At 46.3% G+C, this 17,652-nt stretch overlaps 1 protein-coding gene across 2 annotated transcripts in view; it reads right to left on the bottom strand.

Moving 5' to 3' along the window:
- Window positions 1-17,652, bottom strand: part of LOC112104980 (cyclic AMP-dependent transcription factor ATF-6 alpha) — a 362,675-nt gene that overhangs the window by 131,381 nt on the left and 213,642 nt on the right. For both annotated transcript variants that reach the window (XM_026655320.1, XM_026655321.1), the window contains one exon: window positions 8,700-8,811. In XM_026655320.1, the coding sequence (XP_026511105.1) occupies window positions 8,700-8,811 (112 nt within the window). The remainder of the gene's footprint in view (window positions 1-8,699; window positions 8,812-17,652) is intronic.

Genomic DNA, 17,652 nt, shown 5'->3' with positions numbered 1-17,652 from the left:
TCCGTTAGAACTGCTAAGCACTGGCCTTGTAGTCGGGCCTGAAAGCTCCTTGATGTTGATATGTAGGGAGAGCTCACCCTAAGACCAGAGGCCCTGTGTCTGGAGGTCTCCCAGATGCGCACCCCATCCCAGAGCTGACGGGTACATAACCAGGGACAAGGAAGGCTGAGGGTTGTGGAAGTGGACTCCTTCGCAAACTGCTTGAGGGTTGAGCCACCAGTGGAGGGACAGGAGGACCTGCCTTGGCACTGTGACCCCTGAATTCAAGCTGTTGCGCCCCGGGTGGTAGACCGAGGAGAGCCATACCTGCAAAAGCCAGAGCTGCAGCCTGGCGTGCTGGGTCACATAAGTGCAAGCAGCCATGTAGCCGAGGAGACTCAGGCATCCCCTTGCTGTTGTGGTTGGGAATTGCCAGAGGCTTTGAATTATGTCTGTGATGGCTCGGAATTGGGTCTCTGGCAGAAGTGCTCGCACCTGAACCGAGTCTAACTGAGTCTGCTCCGTGAACAGGCCCGCCCCATTAAAAGACAGGTCCTACATCATCTGTTGAACCTCAGGCAGAAGGCCCGAGGCCTGCAACCATGAGCTACGCCTCATGGCGATACCGGAGGACAAAGCGTGAGTCACCGTGTCCGCAGCGTCCAGTGAGGCCTATAAAGAGGTCTGTGCCACCACCTTGCCCTCCTCCACTATCGCTCCAAACTCCTCCCTGGACTCTGTTGGCACCAGCTTCTTGAACTGGAGCATCGAGTTCCAACAATTGAAACTGTACCGGCTCAGAATTGCCTGCTGATTGGCAATCCTGAGTTACAGCCCCCCCGTTGAGTACACCTTGCACCCAAACAAGTCCAGGCACTTGGCATCCTTGGACTTAGGCGCTGGGGTTTGTTGCCTCTGCCTCTCCTTCTCGTTCACTGCCACAACCACTAACGAACAAAGATGAGGGTGTGTGAAGAGGTATTCGTATCCCTTTGATGGGACAAAGTATTTCCTCTCAACGTCCTTGGCGGTGGGAGGGATGGAGGCTGGGGTCTGCCAGATGGTCTTGACATTGGCCTGTATGGTCTTGATGAAGGGCAGAGCCACCTTCGAAGGACCTTCTGGGACCAAGATGTCGACCATTGGGTCCTCCAACTCCACCACCTCCTTGGCCTGCAGAACCATGTTGCGTGCCACCCTGCAAAGGAGGTCCTGGTGGGGGCGGCTGTGTATGGCGGGCGGTCCAGAGACAGAAGTGCCTGCAACGGCCTCGTCTGGGGAGGAGGATGAGGAGGCTAATGGGGGAACAGAGTCCTCCTGTCCCTCTGCTCTTCCGGGACCTCCTGTCCTGTCTTGCTGGCTGGACCAGGTAGACCAGGGTCCTGCTCAGGAACTGGAGTTGGTTCCATGGAGGGGCGTGGGCACGGCACCTCCTCAACACCCCTAGGGGTGAGGCGACTGGCGGAAGCCTCCGGCACGCGCAGTTCAGAGGTGGCCGATCGGGAGCCTTTAGACTGGGTGCCCTGTGCTTGGTGGTACGCCCACAGGGTCCAGAATGGCCACTGCGCTGGTCCCTGCTCCCATCTCAGAGCGTCCACGGCCTGACCGGTGCTGACCCCACTCGGAGTATCTAGATTCCGTCTCCGAGTCCGAAGATCGGGATCAGGACTGCGATGGCGAGAGTGGTGCCAAGCGGAGCTGATCCGACGAGCAGCACCACACTGGGGAGCGGTTTCATGATGCCGGAGAGTGGTGCCGCAAGGCTAGAGAGCGGTGCCGCGACTTGGATAGGTGCCGCGATCTGGAGCTGTGTGGGGTCGCTGAGCAGTACTGGGACCGGTGCCGGGAGTAGGACCTGCTGCGCGACGGGGATTGACGCATGGGATTGGTGTCACGAGCGGGAGCGCTGGCTTGACCTGGAGCGGTGCCGCAAGTCCGACAGGTGCTGCGATTGCGAGCGGCGCCGGGACTCCGAGCAGTGCCGTGATTCTATCAGCGGTGGAGAGGGACGGAGCATTGCCGGTTTGCCTTGAGACGGTGCCACTCAATGCGGTACTGGAGGCTTGGCACAAAGGGTGGGTGACCTTGGTGCTGTCATGGTGATGAGGTCCTTCGTGGCCTCAAAGGTGTCCGGGGTGGATGGCAGTTCCACCTCCTCGATGACCTGGGGCAGGGAGTCCAACAGCACCAGACTTGATGGTCCCCCTTGCGGGGCTAAAGTCGATGCTGCCGTCTCCACAGACTTCAGCGCTGGGTGCTCCTCTCGAGGACGCACTCCATTGGCCAGTTCCAGAGGGATTGGCCTCTGGGACGGAGAGCTGCTCTTCCCTTGCTTCCGGTGCCGCTTCTTCGCCGGGGAGTGGGAGCAGTGGCAGGTTGATCCCGCCAGTTTTGGCGCCAGAGAGTGGCAGTGCCACGAGTCTCTGCCACTTCCACCACTGTCACCGGTGCCGGGTCTTGCCATGCCACTGGAGGCTGTGGTGAAGTGCCGACTCCATAAGGAGCTACTTGAGGTGAAAGTCTCGCTCCTTTTTAGTTCTGGGGTGAAACCCCTCATAAATCCTGTACCTGTTGGCTTGGTGAGCCTCCCCCAGACACTTTAGACAAGCGTCGTGGGGGTCACCTGTTGGCATGGGCTTGCTGCAGGACTTGCAGGGCTTGAACCCCTGGGACTTGGGCATGTAAGCCCTCCCAAGGAAAACCGGTCGGGACAGAGGGTAAACCCCACAGCCCAACTGCTAACTACTAAATAACTAATAAGTACAGAGAACAATAAACAAACAAAGCTAGGTAAGAAGGAACTGAGGAGACGGCGGGTCAGCAGGGCTCCACAGCCGACCCGACGGGTGTTGCTAGGGGAAAAACTTTAGAACGACAGTGCACAGGGCACACGCACACCTAATTGGAATCGGTATGAGCAATCACTCGAAGAAGAACTCCTACTTCTCCACCCCAGGAGCTGGCTCTCTGCTATTGCATCCCACTACGAGTACTTTAAAGGTGTTGCTTAGAACCAGATTACCCAAGCAAGGCCACTCTCCCCATACCAACCTGCTATGGCCACAGCCAGCAGCACACCTCAAGCTGGCACTCCCTTGGTAGAGAAACATGGCAGCTGTTGGCAAAGCACTCTGCAAGGAGCTCTTGGCTCTGAACTTGCTCCCCAACTTGCTCCACAGTAGCTGAACTCTTCTGAGCTTTCAAGCATGCTGCAAAGACCTAGACTATGTGAGCATCTGGGGAGATGACAGCATGGGTTTGAGTGTAAAGGGCACTGGTGTGAAGGGCACTGGGGTGAGCCCACTGTGTGTAGGCTTTGTTATGTTGCTGGATGGTTATTCCCGTCAGGATTATTATATGAGATACCCACAGCTGTGAATAGGAGTCTCAAAAATTTAATTCAAAATAGAATAAAATGAATGAGTTAATGGAGTATTTCTTAAGAAACGATCAGCAATGATATTGACATCAGCATTGTTGGGCTTCACGGTTCAAACCTCAGCCATCATTTCAGGGCATTTGTAGATGCAGAAATAAGCAGCACTGCACTGATTCCTATTTATTACATATTCAAAGGAGTTCTTTGCATGACAAGCTCCAAATACTAACCATGATGTACCCCAGACAGCAGTGACGTGTGAACTGAACGTAAATGAGCACCAATAAAAAATATGAGCAAGACTGGACTGGGAGTCAGGGCTTCTGGGGTCTAGTGCCAGCTCTATCACTGACTTGGGCATGTTACATTGTCTCTTGATTCCTTTGTTTCTCCTTCCATGCTTTGTCTGCCTTACTATTTCAAAGGTAAGCTCCTTGGCATAGGGACAGTCTTATACTCTGTGCAGTGCTTGGAACAATGGGGCCTGGATCTCAGTTGGGACCTCTAGCGGCTTGTCTACATGGGTACTGAACACTTGTGGCTGGCCGATGTGAGCTGACTCTGGCTTGTGGGGCTCAGGCTGTACAACTATGCTGTAGATGTTTGGGCTCGGGCTGGATCCTGAGATGGGAGGGTGCCAGAGCTTGGGCTGCAGCCTGAGCCCAAACATCTACACTGCAATTAAACAGCCCCACGAGCCTGAGTCAGCTGACTCCGGCCTGCTGGGGGTATTTAATTGCTGGGTAGACATACCCTAGGTTGTTCTGTAATACTCTACTAATACTGTACTATACTAATAGTGCCTTTTTCCATTGGCCACTGTCACTACGAAACAGCCTAGACTGAAGCAAACACTTCTCCGGGCCCTGGCACATTGTAATGCTCAGTGGCTGATGCCGACTAGGAGGCAGCCTAGAGTCCACATGTGCATGTGTGGTCAGGTAGCGGGGGGTGGGTGGGGTGGGGTTCAATTGATATCAGAAGCCTCCAGGACAATGGTCTGAGCCATCTTTTGTCCTACACCAATGTAGGGCCCTCCTGCTGGTGATGGTCAACATGATGTTTGTATGCCATCTTGGCCCCATCTAGGTTTTGTCTGAACAGTTCCTTTGTTTGATGGATTTGATGAAGCAGGTCTGAGACTGTAGGAGCTGTGGGTGTTGTAGGCAGTTTGGGGTGGAACTAGCCATGGAAGCCAGAATTTGTAAAGAAAAACAGGCTTATGTTGGTTGAGGCATGGTCTTGTTGTAGGTGAATTCCACATGCGGAATCAGTGAGGCCTAGTCATTTTGGTGATAGTTTGTGAAGCATTAAAGGTATTGTTCTAATACCTGGTTTACACTTTCTGATTGATGTCAGTTTGTGGATGGGAAGTAGCTGATGCATGGAGACACACCTATAGTAGGCGGAACACCTCCTGTCAAAACCAAGACATGAACTGGGAACCCCGCTGTAAGGTGATGTGGTCTGGGAGGCCATGGAGGCAGAAAATGTGTGTGATGAGGAGACAAGCACTATCCTTGGTAGCAGGAAGATGTGCACAAGGAATGAAGTGCACCATCTTTGTCAGTTGATCCACTACTGTCAGTATGGTATGGAATCCCTCAGACTCTGGCCACATTTAATGCACGGAAGTCTATTGTCATTCTGCAAGTAATCCCATCCGCCTTAAGGACTGACCATACAGGTGAATTTGCAGATACTTTGCATAGGCACGAGCACCTCTTGTTCAAGAGAGTCTATAGTATTTTTAATGCCTTCCTCTGCTGCAACTGGGTATTTATATTGCCTTTGAGGATGGGGATCTTTTCCCTCTATCAAAACTTCAGCATCTATTTTTCCCACCGACACGCACTCCCTAGGAGCTCTCTTGGGAACTTTTAATTTCTCCAGAGAGTTCATTGAAATGTTCTCTGACAAAGCCAAGCCTCTGTACCAATTATTAAAGAAAAACAGGATTTGGGAATGGGGACCAGACCAACAGACTGCCCTGGCTTATCCTGACCCTGCCCTTTGTGATTTAATTGGCCTCCTCAGAGACAAGCGTCTGAGTTACTCTTAACCAAAGGCATTGCGACAACCTCAGAGCCCTGCTGCCTGTGGTGGCTTGGAGCTCCGGGGCCCCGGCTGACTGACAGCTCCAGTCCTGCCACCCCAGGGAAGGGAAAATGTCACTGAGGTCTCTGAAAGTCACGGAATCTGTGACTTCTATGACAAAAATCTTATCCTTACTGATGACTTATCTGAAGAGAAGTGTATTGACCCTCCAGAGGGAATAGTTTCAGAAAAAATATTTTTCCAATACCCATTACACAATGAAATGTGAAACCTCAGTGAGAAGGAGTTTGGGACAGTGATTCCTAATGAAGAAAGGAAACTTCCCAGGCTGAGTTCCTGGTAACTACACCCCAGGGCATGTGTAGGAATTTTTCCTTTTCACTTACAAAGGGATCTAAATAGTTCATCTAAGTGGCAAAGAGTTTGCCTCTGAGGAAATAATTTCATCAGTTCAGGTTTACCTTGATAAAGTAATAAATGGGAGATGCACAAAACAGCTACATTAGCAAGCTTACAGCGGCACAGCTGTACCAATGCAGATGCGCCGCTATAAGGTCACTCATGTAGCCACTATATGCTGACGGGAGAGAGCTTTCCTGTCGACATAATTAAAGCAACTTCAATGAGGTGATAGCTATGTCGGTGGGAGAGCATCTCCCGCCGACATAGCGCTGTCCACACCAGTGTTTCTGTCGGTGCAACTTCTGTCGTTCAGGGATATGTTCTTTTTCACACCCCTGAGCAACATAAGTTATACCAACAAAAGTATAGTGAAGACATAGACTAAAACATTTCATTCACAAAATAGACATACTACCTGCTTAACCCTAACCCTAAGAGACTTTATGTTTGGTAAAAGAAAAATCGCTTGTTTGGCTCTGATGTATTACAAGCAGGAGTTTCATCAAATACAAAAAAAATTAAGCATTTAAAGCATGGCTTTGCAAGTCAGAATGGAAGTCAGTGCCTCTTTCTAATCATTATCTGCCAGTGTGTACAATCTAAACAGAATACATGAACTGGCTAGTGTATTCAGGTAGGCCCATGACAAGCAACTGCAGAAGATGAACAGCCTGACAAATACAATTTTGCTCTTTGTTATGAAGTTGCTTCAAAAAGTTTCATAATTAACCATCCCACCCAAAGCTATTTCAAGTCTCATTCTAACTATATTTCTGCTGTTAGGGACTGCTGAAAGAACAGATGCACTTGCCAAGCATTTAATAACAAAATTCCAACCTTGTGACACAAGCCTGGAAACTAAGCCTTATTCAACACAAAACCCTCAATTCCAGTAAGAATGTCACTATTTGATTGTGTCTGAGATTTTTACAGACACAAACCTCACACGATAACCGAAAGTTCTGTAGAGAGGCCCAGTGAAGTATGGGATGTATTCAGAGATCAAACACACATTCTCATGGACATACAGTGAAGAAGAATTATTGAGGCTGGGAAAAATAAGATTTTAAAAATAATCAGTTTCCTAACATGCCTTTTGATAATGTATCTCAGGGGTAGGCAACCTATGGCACGCGTGCCGAGCTGATTTTCAGTAGGTATCTCTTTAAAGAGCCTTTTTAGGAAAGGCTGAATATTAAGTGTCAGGACCAGAGTGCTCAATGGCTTACAGTAGCGAGTCCTTACGGATCCTCTAGTCAGTTGCTTGTTCACACTATTCCAAAGCACTTGTAAGGTTTAGTGCAATGAGGTGCATGGACAATACAGACACTCCTGGATGGCTTTAATAATAGCATTGGTACAGATGTGTGCTACATATGCTTTCAGCATACTTCTAGCACATGTCTTCTTGTTTAATATTACCTGTGTTTGGCTATATGGGTCCTACCCTCTGAATGGCCCTCTCTGCTCTTCCCTTTGCAATCAGCAGAAGCAGCAGTACAACATCTGGAAAAGTGAACAGGATGACAGCCCTTGGAAGAAGAGCACAGCTATCCCCCAGAAAGCCTGTGAAGTAGCAAAGGTCACATTCAGCCCGATGAGAACTGTATGAACAGCTTTTACTGAAACCTGGTAAATACTAAGGACTGCCACTGGTGCTTTACCTACTCCTTGAGGGGTATGGATCTCTAGCTGGGAAGCCTTAGAACTAGTGGTTACTAATCAGATTGCAGATATGTGAATCTGCAATCTGATTTTTAACATCACTGATCAGGCTTGGCCTTTCAGTAACAGCAGCTCCATTAGAAACTCAGAAATGGTACCTTTTGAGTTTACTTACAAGACTAGTTATTCCTCTACCACCTGATAAAATCCATCACTGGCTGGAATGCAGAGCAGTCAGTCTGCTCACAAATGTCTGGCTTGTTAAGAAAGATTGATGTTTAACAATTAAACTGATCCCAGCATGAGTCAGGAGCTGGATCAATGTTTAGCAACAGTGCAATCCTGTTCTAGTGCACTCCAGATTTAAACTACATTCTATGGATTTACTGGCAGTCCTCAAAAGAGAGAAAACCTTCCCTGAACTGACACAATACAAGTTATCCTTTGGGCTAAGTTTGCAACCAAGTTTTATTCAGTAATAGTCATAGACAAAAAAAATTGTAACCAATATTTAAGACAGAAAAAAAAAATCCATCATTTGCTTTATCCAAAAACCATGAAAACAATGCTGCAGTTTACACAAGACCCATAGAAAGTTTGGGATTCCAAATGAGAGTGCCACCCTACAACCTTCCTAAAAAGGTCTAAACTATGGAAATACACCATCATTTCAGCCACGCAAGACTAGCTGTACCCCGGTTGTGACACCTTGAGAACAACTAGAAGCTGTGAAACAACCATATCCATTCATCACTTAGGTTCATCTCATTAGTGACCACTCCATAATTGCTACAAGCACCTCCTCAAATCCCATGAAAGACACTTCCGTTCAGTAATGACACTTGGAGATGAAGTGAAGCTTCCTCATGAATTAGGAAATATAGTAACCAAAACAGTTTAGAAAACATCTGTAAAAAAGGGAACAAGGAAAAAAATCAAGCTTTGTATCTTTGAAACTCCTTGTGTGATTCTTCCCGGACTTTCCAGACAACTTCTATCCTGGAAAGAATTGTGGCATGTGCAATTTCAGGTAGATTGTTTTTTTCCAGTAAAACAAGGGATTTTTGAAAAAAATCAGACTTAAAAAGGTAAATTAGCTTCAACTTCAACTGTGGACTAGCACTCCTCCCCTATCTCAAGGACCAAATGCTGAATCATCATGATCTTTACCAATGCCCCATTTACCAGTTCAATACTGAATGTGTGTTGCACTTACCCTACGAAAAGATACCACGTAGAATGTATCCCCCCTTCTGTGAATAGCTTCAAAGAAGTCTTGGTAATTTCTCAGAGAGGCATAATACACCTGCAGCTCATTCCCTGAGTTCCTGTTGAAATAAAGAGGGGAGTTAAGAACCTTAAGTGAGATACCATCTTTAAGGGCTAGATTTTCAAAGAGCTCAGCATGCAGCAGCTCCAATTGTCATCTGGATCTTGTGTAATAGAGAGTATGAACAAGTGGGCATACAATAAGGGCTGCTGGATGCCAATCTCTTGAAAATCTGGCACTAAGAACATTTATATGAACATTAGGTAAGAGTAAACCAGAGGCAGGAATAAGAACAGAACGTAGGAATCCTAGCTACTACTCTTCTGCAAGTCTAGATTTACATATTATCATGGGTCTGGGGATGAGAGTTCTCTTCAGCATGTTTAAAATATTCTGAGCAAAAATACCTGCTTTCCTGACTCTGACAGCACTGCCTCACTGCTCTTGTAGGACAGTGAGAAATTCCCATGACATGTTGCTACCAAAAGTTTTCCCTAATTTATTTTTAAGAAATAAATATGTTCTCTAATTTGAGGGACTGATTTATACAATTCATTGGATTTCAGCATAACTTAACTTTCAAGAAGTTCTGCTTTAGTGGCACATCTTCTGCTTGCAGTACACCTCTACCTCGATATAACGCTGTCCTCGGGAGCCAAAAAAAATCTTACCGCGTTATAGGTGAAACCACGTTATATTGAATTTGCTTTGATCCACCGGAGTGCGCAGCCCCCCCACCCCGGAGCACTGCTTTACCGCGTTATATCCAAATTCGTGTTATATCGGGTCGCGTTATATCGAGGTAGCGCTGTATTTGCTGTGGTAATACCATAGCATATTGGCACAAAGCAGTACTGCATTCTATAAGCAGATACCATTGTCTTGGATTTTCAGATGATAGCATTGCTTTTACTGACCCACTTTAAAGTGCAATGGAAGCAATGGATTAGTTTGGTTTTATATTTCTAAAGTGTGCTACTTATGCAGCTCAGGGCACAAACACATTACAAAGTGATCTCTCTGCTGTGATACTATGTCGCACTACCTCCTGCTGCTAGTAACTGCTTGTACTGTTGTTGTGGTAGCAGCACTGCAACTGCTAGCCTAGCAGGATCCCACCCTATCATAGGGCTGGCTGAAGATTAGGTGATAAGAAAGTGCTGTGGGCATAACATATTAAGTCCATGGTGGGGGGGTTAATTTCCCAGGCAGGGTATGTTGGTTTTTTTAAACAAACCTTTAGAAATATGATTTTTAATAGTGGGGGAAGGATGGGCTGGCATGGGAGCTAGGAGCAAGAAATGGCAGCATTTTAGACGATAAAGGAGGTGGTCCCCCTTTCAATTGGAATGAAGATGTAAGCAAATAATAATAATTAATATCAAATAGCAATAAGCAGCAGGCATAATAGGACCATGACACTAGCACTGAGACATAGTATCTGTCTTACCATATAAAAGACATCACAAACATATTATACAATAAAACACATTGAAAAGAGAAAATATATTCCTCAAAATAAACAGGTTCAGCACTTCCTCACAAAACATACTAAATCTAGATCAGAAATAGAATAAACACTCTTCAAACTCTGGACCAACCTCTTCATTAGCCTCTGATTCAAAACCCAGTAGAATCCATGGGACCTTTCCAACGCTCTGCTGGTAGAGGTTTTCCATGGAACCATGCTAATACAGATGTCAGATTCTAAGTAACCTCAGTGGATTAACCCCCTGCCTTTCAGCATTTAAGTGTTCACAGTGAAGGCTGCTGAACAAGAGCAAAGGAAGGGACTTTGGCAAAAGAAGTCTGGAGATAGAGGCAACACTACCCATTGCTATAGTAATAGATTACCATATTACTGAAAAGCACCTTATTACATTGTATATCCAAATGCCAAGCACTTTGGAATTTTCAGAACCTGCACATTGCTTTTTACTGAATCAGGCCTTACACTGAAAAGAAAGCAGCATTTCTTTTTAATATCTAAAATGTGCTCAGTTATCACAGGCCACCACCACCATAGAAGGTGACTGTATTTATGATAAATCCATGCCATGAAGGGATGAGAAGTCTGATACATTGGTGTATGTACTGACTGCACAAATACACCTTTTACCAGCATGTAGTAGAGGAAGAGGGGGGAAATCCATAAAGCCCTTTATTATCTGACACCCCTTCCCCTGTGTATGTGCTTATAGATCCTCATCAAGTCACCTCTTAATCGTCTCTTGAACAAGCTGAAAAGACTGAGCTTTTTCAGTCTCTCACTGTAAGACAGGTCTTCCAGACCTGGAATCATCATTGTGGCTCTTCTCTGAATCCGTTCCAATTTGGCAACTTCCTCTTTAAAGTGGGAACGGAGTATGCTACTACTCATCTCACCAGTGTTCTATACAGAGGTGTAAATCATCTCTTTCTCCTGCTTGATATTCCCCCGGCCATGCATCCTTTGATCATGTTAGTCATTTCAGCCACAGCATCACTGGGGGAGCTCACATTCACGTGGTTCCCACCAGACTGTACGGTCCTTTTCAGTCACTGCTTTCCATATGAATTCCTTTGGAGTAGAGGGCAGCCATTCCCATGACTGAGAGTGACAGAGACCAGCATCACCCCGATAGTAGAAACGAAGGAACTTACAATGAAAGTTCCTGATCTGGATAGGCAGGGAAGCCATATGGCCATCCACATACAAGGCTTCCATGATTCCGTACCAGGAGTCACCAAGATTTTCCATGCATCTGTAGAGAGACTTTAGATATATTATAGTTTCCCACAGGCTGTGCCTCCTGGGCAATACAAATACAATAGAGCAGAGCAAGGGAAATCTCTCATCTTCCCTCTTATTGTCTTGTCTGGGACAGCTGCTTTATTTCATTCAGTATGGCTCAGTGCATCCGATTGTTGGAGGCTTGAGAGAGAGAAGAGAAACCTGCTCTTTGGGATCTTATCAATTCCAGGACACAGTCACTTCATAGAACTGCTGTGACTCTGACACTTCTCCTTCCCGGAACATCTCCTGGAGAGGTCAGGACCAAGGTAAAAGGCAGCTTGGCAGTGTCTACAAGGTCTCCACAAAAAGGCATGGATTTCTTGGTCAACACACTACCAGGAACAAAGGCAGAGCTGCCTCCTGAACACCACTCCTGGATGAGGCTCTCAGAGCATCCAAGGAAGCTCCAATATATAAGAGGCTGCCAGGGTGATCTTATGGAGTACAGACTTGACTCATTATTAGATTCATTCTAGTCATTTGTCTAAGCCAGATGGCCTTGTGAGGGCCTCGGAAGAGATGTATACTTGAAGGACGATAGTTAAAGCTTCATACATTTTCTGAGGGATGCCTCAATATGCCTATTGGTTTGGTGTTCAGGAAAATAGTAGGCCTGTGTCTACTGTGTAAGGAATTTGGAGAGAGTCATTTATCTTAGGGGAAATGACAGAACTTGGGAGCCTGTTTTTCAGAATATCTGTCTGTAGCTGGCTCTTCCCATTCAGATTGATCCTGCTTTCAAACAAGGAATGCAAGGGAAAGAACATAGTTTTCTTAGTCTCATTTTGAGCCTTTCCCCCCAAAAGGTCCATCCTCCATTCTGACCTTTCTTGTTCTCCTTTGTCTGCTAGGCTTGGAGTCCTAGCGTAATGGAGACCCTTTTAAACATCACCTCCAAGAATTCAGGAGGGACTAGTCTACTGGGTCTCATTCCTCCATCTCTTCCTTGGGAGTTATGGTGGGGTGCCCCTTTAAGGGACAGTCTGGCGCTTACAGCCAAAACAGCTTGGGCACAATCAAGGAGCCCTCTCTGGGGCTAAGCTAGATGAACAGGACATGGAAGCTGAGCGAGGGAGAGAAGAGACCAGAAGCCATGCTGGCTGCTATGGGTTGCAGAACCCCTTGGACTCCAGTTCGCTAGCCTGTTAAGACAACAGTGGCCTCACCGCCTCCTTGACTGAACCTCTGGGCTTTAGTCCTCCTGCTTCACCCGTGAGCTCGGTTCAGCAAGTCCAACTAAGACAGACTCCTGCTTGAGACTTGTCCACCCTTCAGGGATTAATGCACCTCAGCAAGTATTCGCAGTGACTCAAACAACACTGTCAAACAGTAGCCTGTATTAGTCCACTAGAACACAGCACAGGATGCCCGTTTGTTAGCACAGAGAAATAAAGGCTAAAGCATAGTCCATTCTGGTCAGCCCAGAGCCCAGCCAAGCTGTAGTGAACTCATGTTCAGGCTCTGTGTTTTTCTCTCCGTATCATCGTCTTAGTTCCCAAGTGAGAGAGCCTCCAGCTTCCTTCAGAATCCAACACTTATCCCTCACCTCACACCTTCCAATCCTTTGTTCTCGAGCTGGGGTCTATGCTCAGCTTTCCTGCTGAGAGGCGGGGAAAATCCCTTCCTTACTGGGTCACCGGATGCTAGGTGTCAATGTCCTGGTGATTGGGTTTTCCACTGTCTTCTCAGAATGGGCCTCGGCCGGTCCTTTTTAAATGACCCATTTTGGCTCAGACAGCTAGGTGACACACATACATGTATATCTCTCAGCCTGCCCTGAGAGCAAACTTAGTCCTTTTTCCCCACAGGGTATTCATGCAAAATATCTGGGAAACCGAGGCACACATAGACTTCATAAAAATATTACAGAAAATTCCCACTTTGTCATATCTTTTCCTCCTTCGACAGCAACCTAAGCAGGGTCATTTTACCCAGTGACCCATGGAAGTTCAAACCCACAATTGTTATCCATAGATGATCCAGCATATTTCTCATCACCTTGGTACCTGTTCTACCAGGCACTTCCATGATTCTTACAGCACAGTTTCTAATCAGTCAACTTACTGTTTCTAATCCACAGTTCAGAACAGTTTCATGTCTTCCCTTTCAAAAATTCTGTCACATAATTCACTCTCTGAGCCTGAACTGCTGGCTGCTTTCTTGGCTGCATAGAGTATGTGTCCGTCTCTCTGTCCCGGGCAAACCTTACTTCATCAATCCTTAGGCATTATACTCGGTTTCCTACAAATGTCGCATCTCAGGTCTTTACAATCTCTTAGCAGGGGCTACCTGGGTCAGCTGCTCCCCCCCACTGTGGGTGTACCTGAATCCCACTTCTCAGGTACCTCTACTGGTTCCCTATCCCAGGACAGATGCTTAGGCGAGTCCCCGTTGGGTCTCTTTTCATACTCAGACCAACTGTCCATGTGCCAACCAGCTTGCATTACATAGCCCGTTAGTCTTCCTGTCCACTAACTACATTTTAAGCTCATGGCAACACATCTCAGAGTTTTCCAACTTCACCATCATTGAATCATAGAATCACAGAAGATTAGGGTTGGAAGAGACCTCAGGAGGTCATCTAGTCCAACCCCCTGCTCAAAGCAGAACCAACACCAACTAAATAATCCCAGCCAGGGCTTTGTCAAGCATTTATACAAATCCTCCACCTGCACCGTTATCCCATCGGGCTCAACGGGTAGTGCTCAATGGCTCCCTGTCTGGTTGGCAGCTAGTATCAAGCGGAGTGCCCCAAGTGTCAGTCCTGGGGCCGGTTTTGTTCAATATCTTCATTAATGATCTGGAGGATGGTGTGGATTGCACCCTCAGGAAGTTTGCAGATGACACTAAACTGGGAGGAGTGGTAGATACAATGGAGGATAGGAATAGGATACAGAGGGACCTAGACAAATTAAAGGATTGGGCCAAAAGAAATCTGATGAGGTTCAACAAGGACAAGTGCAGAGTCCTGCACTTAGGACGGAAGAATCCCATGCACTGCTACAGACTAGGGACCAAGTGGCTAGGCAGCAGGTCTGCAGAAAAGGACCTAGGGGTTACAGTGGAGGAGAAGCTGGATATGAGTCAACTGTGTGCCCTTGTTGCCAAGAAGGCTAATGGCATTTGGGGCTGTATAAGTAGGAGCATTGCCAGCAGATCAAGGGACATGATCATTCCCCTCTATTCGGCATTGGTGAGGCCTCATCTGGAGTACTGTGTCCAGTTTTGGGCCCCACACTACAAGGAGGATGTGGAAAAATTGGAAAGAGTCCAGCAGAGGGCAACAAAAATGATTAGGGGGCTGTAGCACATGACTTATGAGGAGCGGCTGAGAGAACTTGGATTATTTAGTCTGCAGAAGAGAAGAATGAGGGGGGATTTGATAGCTGCTTTCAATTACCTGAAAGGGGGTTCCAAAGAGGATGGATCTAGACTGTTCTCAGTGGTAGCAGATGACAGAACAAGGAGTAATGGTCTCAAGATGCAGTAGGGGAGGTTTAGGTTGGATATTAGGAAAAACTATTTCACTAGGAGGATGGTGAAGCACTGGAATGGGTTACCTAGGGAGGTTGTGGAATCTCCTTCCTTAGAGGTTTTTAGGGTCAGGCTTGACAAAGCCTTGGCTGGGATGATTTAGTTGAGGATTGGTCCTGCTTTGAGCAGGGGGTTGGACTAGATGACCTCCTGAGGTCCCTTCCAACCCTGATAATCTATGATTCTATGATTCCATTTGTGAAGATATACTCCCATCAGCATGGTGGTTTCCATATATGCTACAGCGTAGGTCCTTTGCACACCCCTGAAACACTTTCTTATAAGCCTCAGGTGTTAATGCAAACTTAAGCAGTAACACCTTTTAAACTGTTCATAGTCTCCATCAACTCTGCCCATCTGGCTGTATGCCTCTATAGCTTTGGAACTCAGTAAGGGAGTCAACCAGATTGTAAGCCTTCTCAAAGGCAGTGAGGTAGGCATCTATATCTCCGCCTGCCTCCTCAAACTGGGGCAACAATTTGGTGTCTAGGCTCCCTGAAGAACTGGCATTCTGGGGTCTTTCACCACTTACCCCTCTATGGGACCTCTTGCTCCTCTGCTTCTCCATCTCCAGGTCATGCTTTCATTGCTTCGTCTGATGTTTTCACCATTCTTCATATTTTTGCTGCCTCTCACGATCTGCTAGCTCGTTTGCTCTTAGCTCCAACTCCCACTACTTCTAATCTATTCAAGGGCAACTGGGTTGTGAGAACACCATGCTGATTGGGGAACCAGGTCTTGAGGATGCCCTGCTGCTGCCTGTGTCACTCTCCGATTCTCTGGGAACCCTGCCTGTGTCTGGAAACAACTTCTTGGTCCGATCATCCTTCTCCAGCCATGCAATAAGCTGCACCTTGTTGAACTTCCCAACACTTAACCCTCTCTCCTTGCACAGGTTTATGATGACCGTCTCACAGTGGTGGTTATACACCATTTTCTTGATGCTTCCTTTGACTAACCTTGTTTCTACTGCTGCAAGTCACTTATTGCAAAATACTATGGGTTGATTCAGCATCCGATTTCTCCCACCAACTGTCATAGATCCACAGCATCAGGGCTACACCCCCAGCTTTGGAGCAGCATCGTTTGAGAAAGGTGAGTAGATAAGGAAGTAATACCAATTCATATATCTTCCTTCTTGCCGAAAGAGGTGGTAATGCCACCTCCTTCTTCCTATGGAAATGACTTCAGGCAGTTTCAAACTTAGTTCTCTTTCCCCCACTGGGTAGCAATACAAAATATAGGTGAAACTGAGGCACACATAGGGTGTCAAAAATATTACAGAAAATTCCCACTTCATCACAGTATTACACTCACATTAATATTATATATAAATGTTAGCACAGAGTTAAGTTCACTCTTGCCCACTTATATTAACAGTGATACTTCCCATAATACCTTCCAAAGCTAAACACAGCATTTGGCACTAGCAAATATAAACCCTGTCAAAATCAAGATACATGAGCGTTTCCTTCAGAAATGGGAACTACGCAAAAATGAGAAAGTTAGTTAAAAAGTTAGTAAAAGAAGAGGGTAGAGGCAAAAGGCATCTTTAAAAATTGGAAGTTAAATCCCACTTAAAATAGAAAATAGAAGGCAGGCCAAGAAAGAATTTGAAAAGCAGTTAGCCAAAGACTCAAAAACTAATAGCAAAAAAATTTTAAGTATATAAGAAGCAGGAAGCCTGCCAAACAATCAGTAGGGCCACTGGATGGTCGAGGTGCTAAAGGAGCACTCAAGGAAAAGAAGGCCATTTCAGGGAAGCTAAATGAATTCTTTGCATCGGTCTTCACTGCAAAGTATGTGAAGGAGATTCCCACACCTGAGCCATTCTTTTTAGGTGACACATCTGAGGAACTGTCCCAGATTGAGGCTTTGGAAAAAACTGATAAAGAGTAATAAGTCACCAGGACCAGATGGTATTCACCCAAGAGTTCTGAAGGAACTCATACGTGAAATTGCAGAACTGACTGTGGTGTGTAACCTATTGCTTAAATCAGCATCTGTACCAGATGGCTGGAGGATAGTTAATGTGATGACAATTTTGAAAAAAGGCTCAAGAGGTGATCCTGGCAATTACAGCCCCGTAAGCCTAACCTCAGTAGCAGGCAAACTGGCTAAAATTATAGTAAAAAAAAAAAACAACCCAGAATTTTCAGACACATAGATGAACACGATTTGCTGGGGAAGAGTCATCATGGCTTTTATAAAGGGAACTCATGCCTTATCAATCTATTAGAATTTACGGAGGGGGTATACAAACATCAGGACAACAGAAAGCCAATGGATATCGGGTACTTAGACTTTCAGAAAGCCTTTGACAAGGTCCCTCACTAAATGCTCTCAAGCAAAGTAAGCAATCATGGGATAAGAGGAAAGAAACTCTCACAGATCAGTAACTGGTTAAAAGACAGGAAACAAAGGGTAGGAATAAATGGTCAGCTTTCAAATGGAAAGAGGTCAATAGCAGTGTCTCCCAGCAATCTGTACAGGGACCTGTTCTGTTCAACATATTCATAAATGATCTGGAAAAAGGGCTAAACAGTGAGGTGGCAAAATTTGCAGACGATACAATATTATGAGCTTAAA

This window comes from Terrapene carolina, unplaced genomic scaffold (genome assembly GCF_002925995.2).
Source record: "Terrapene carolina triunguis isolate 2854851 unplaced genomic scaffold, T_m_triunguis-2.0 Scaffold210, whole genome shotgun sequence".
In the NCBI taxonomy this organism is placed as follows: Eukaryota; Metazoa; Chordata; order Testudines; family Emydidae; genus Terrapene; species Terrapene triunguis.
Note: the sequence above shows the minus strand (reverse complement) of the source record. Positions and strands in the feature narration are given on the sequence as shown.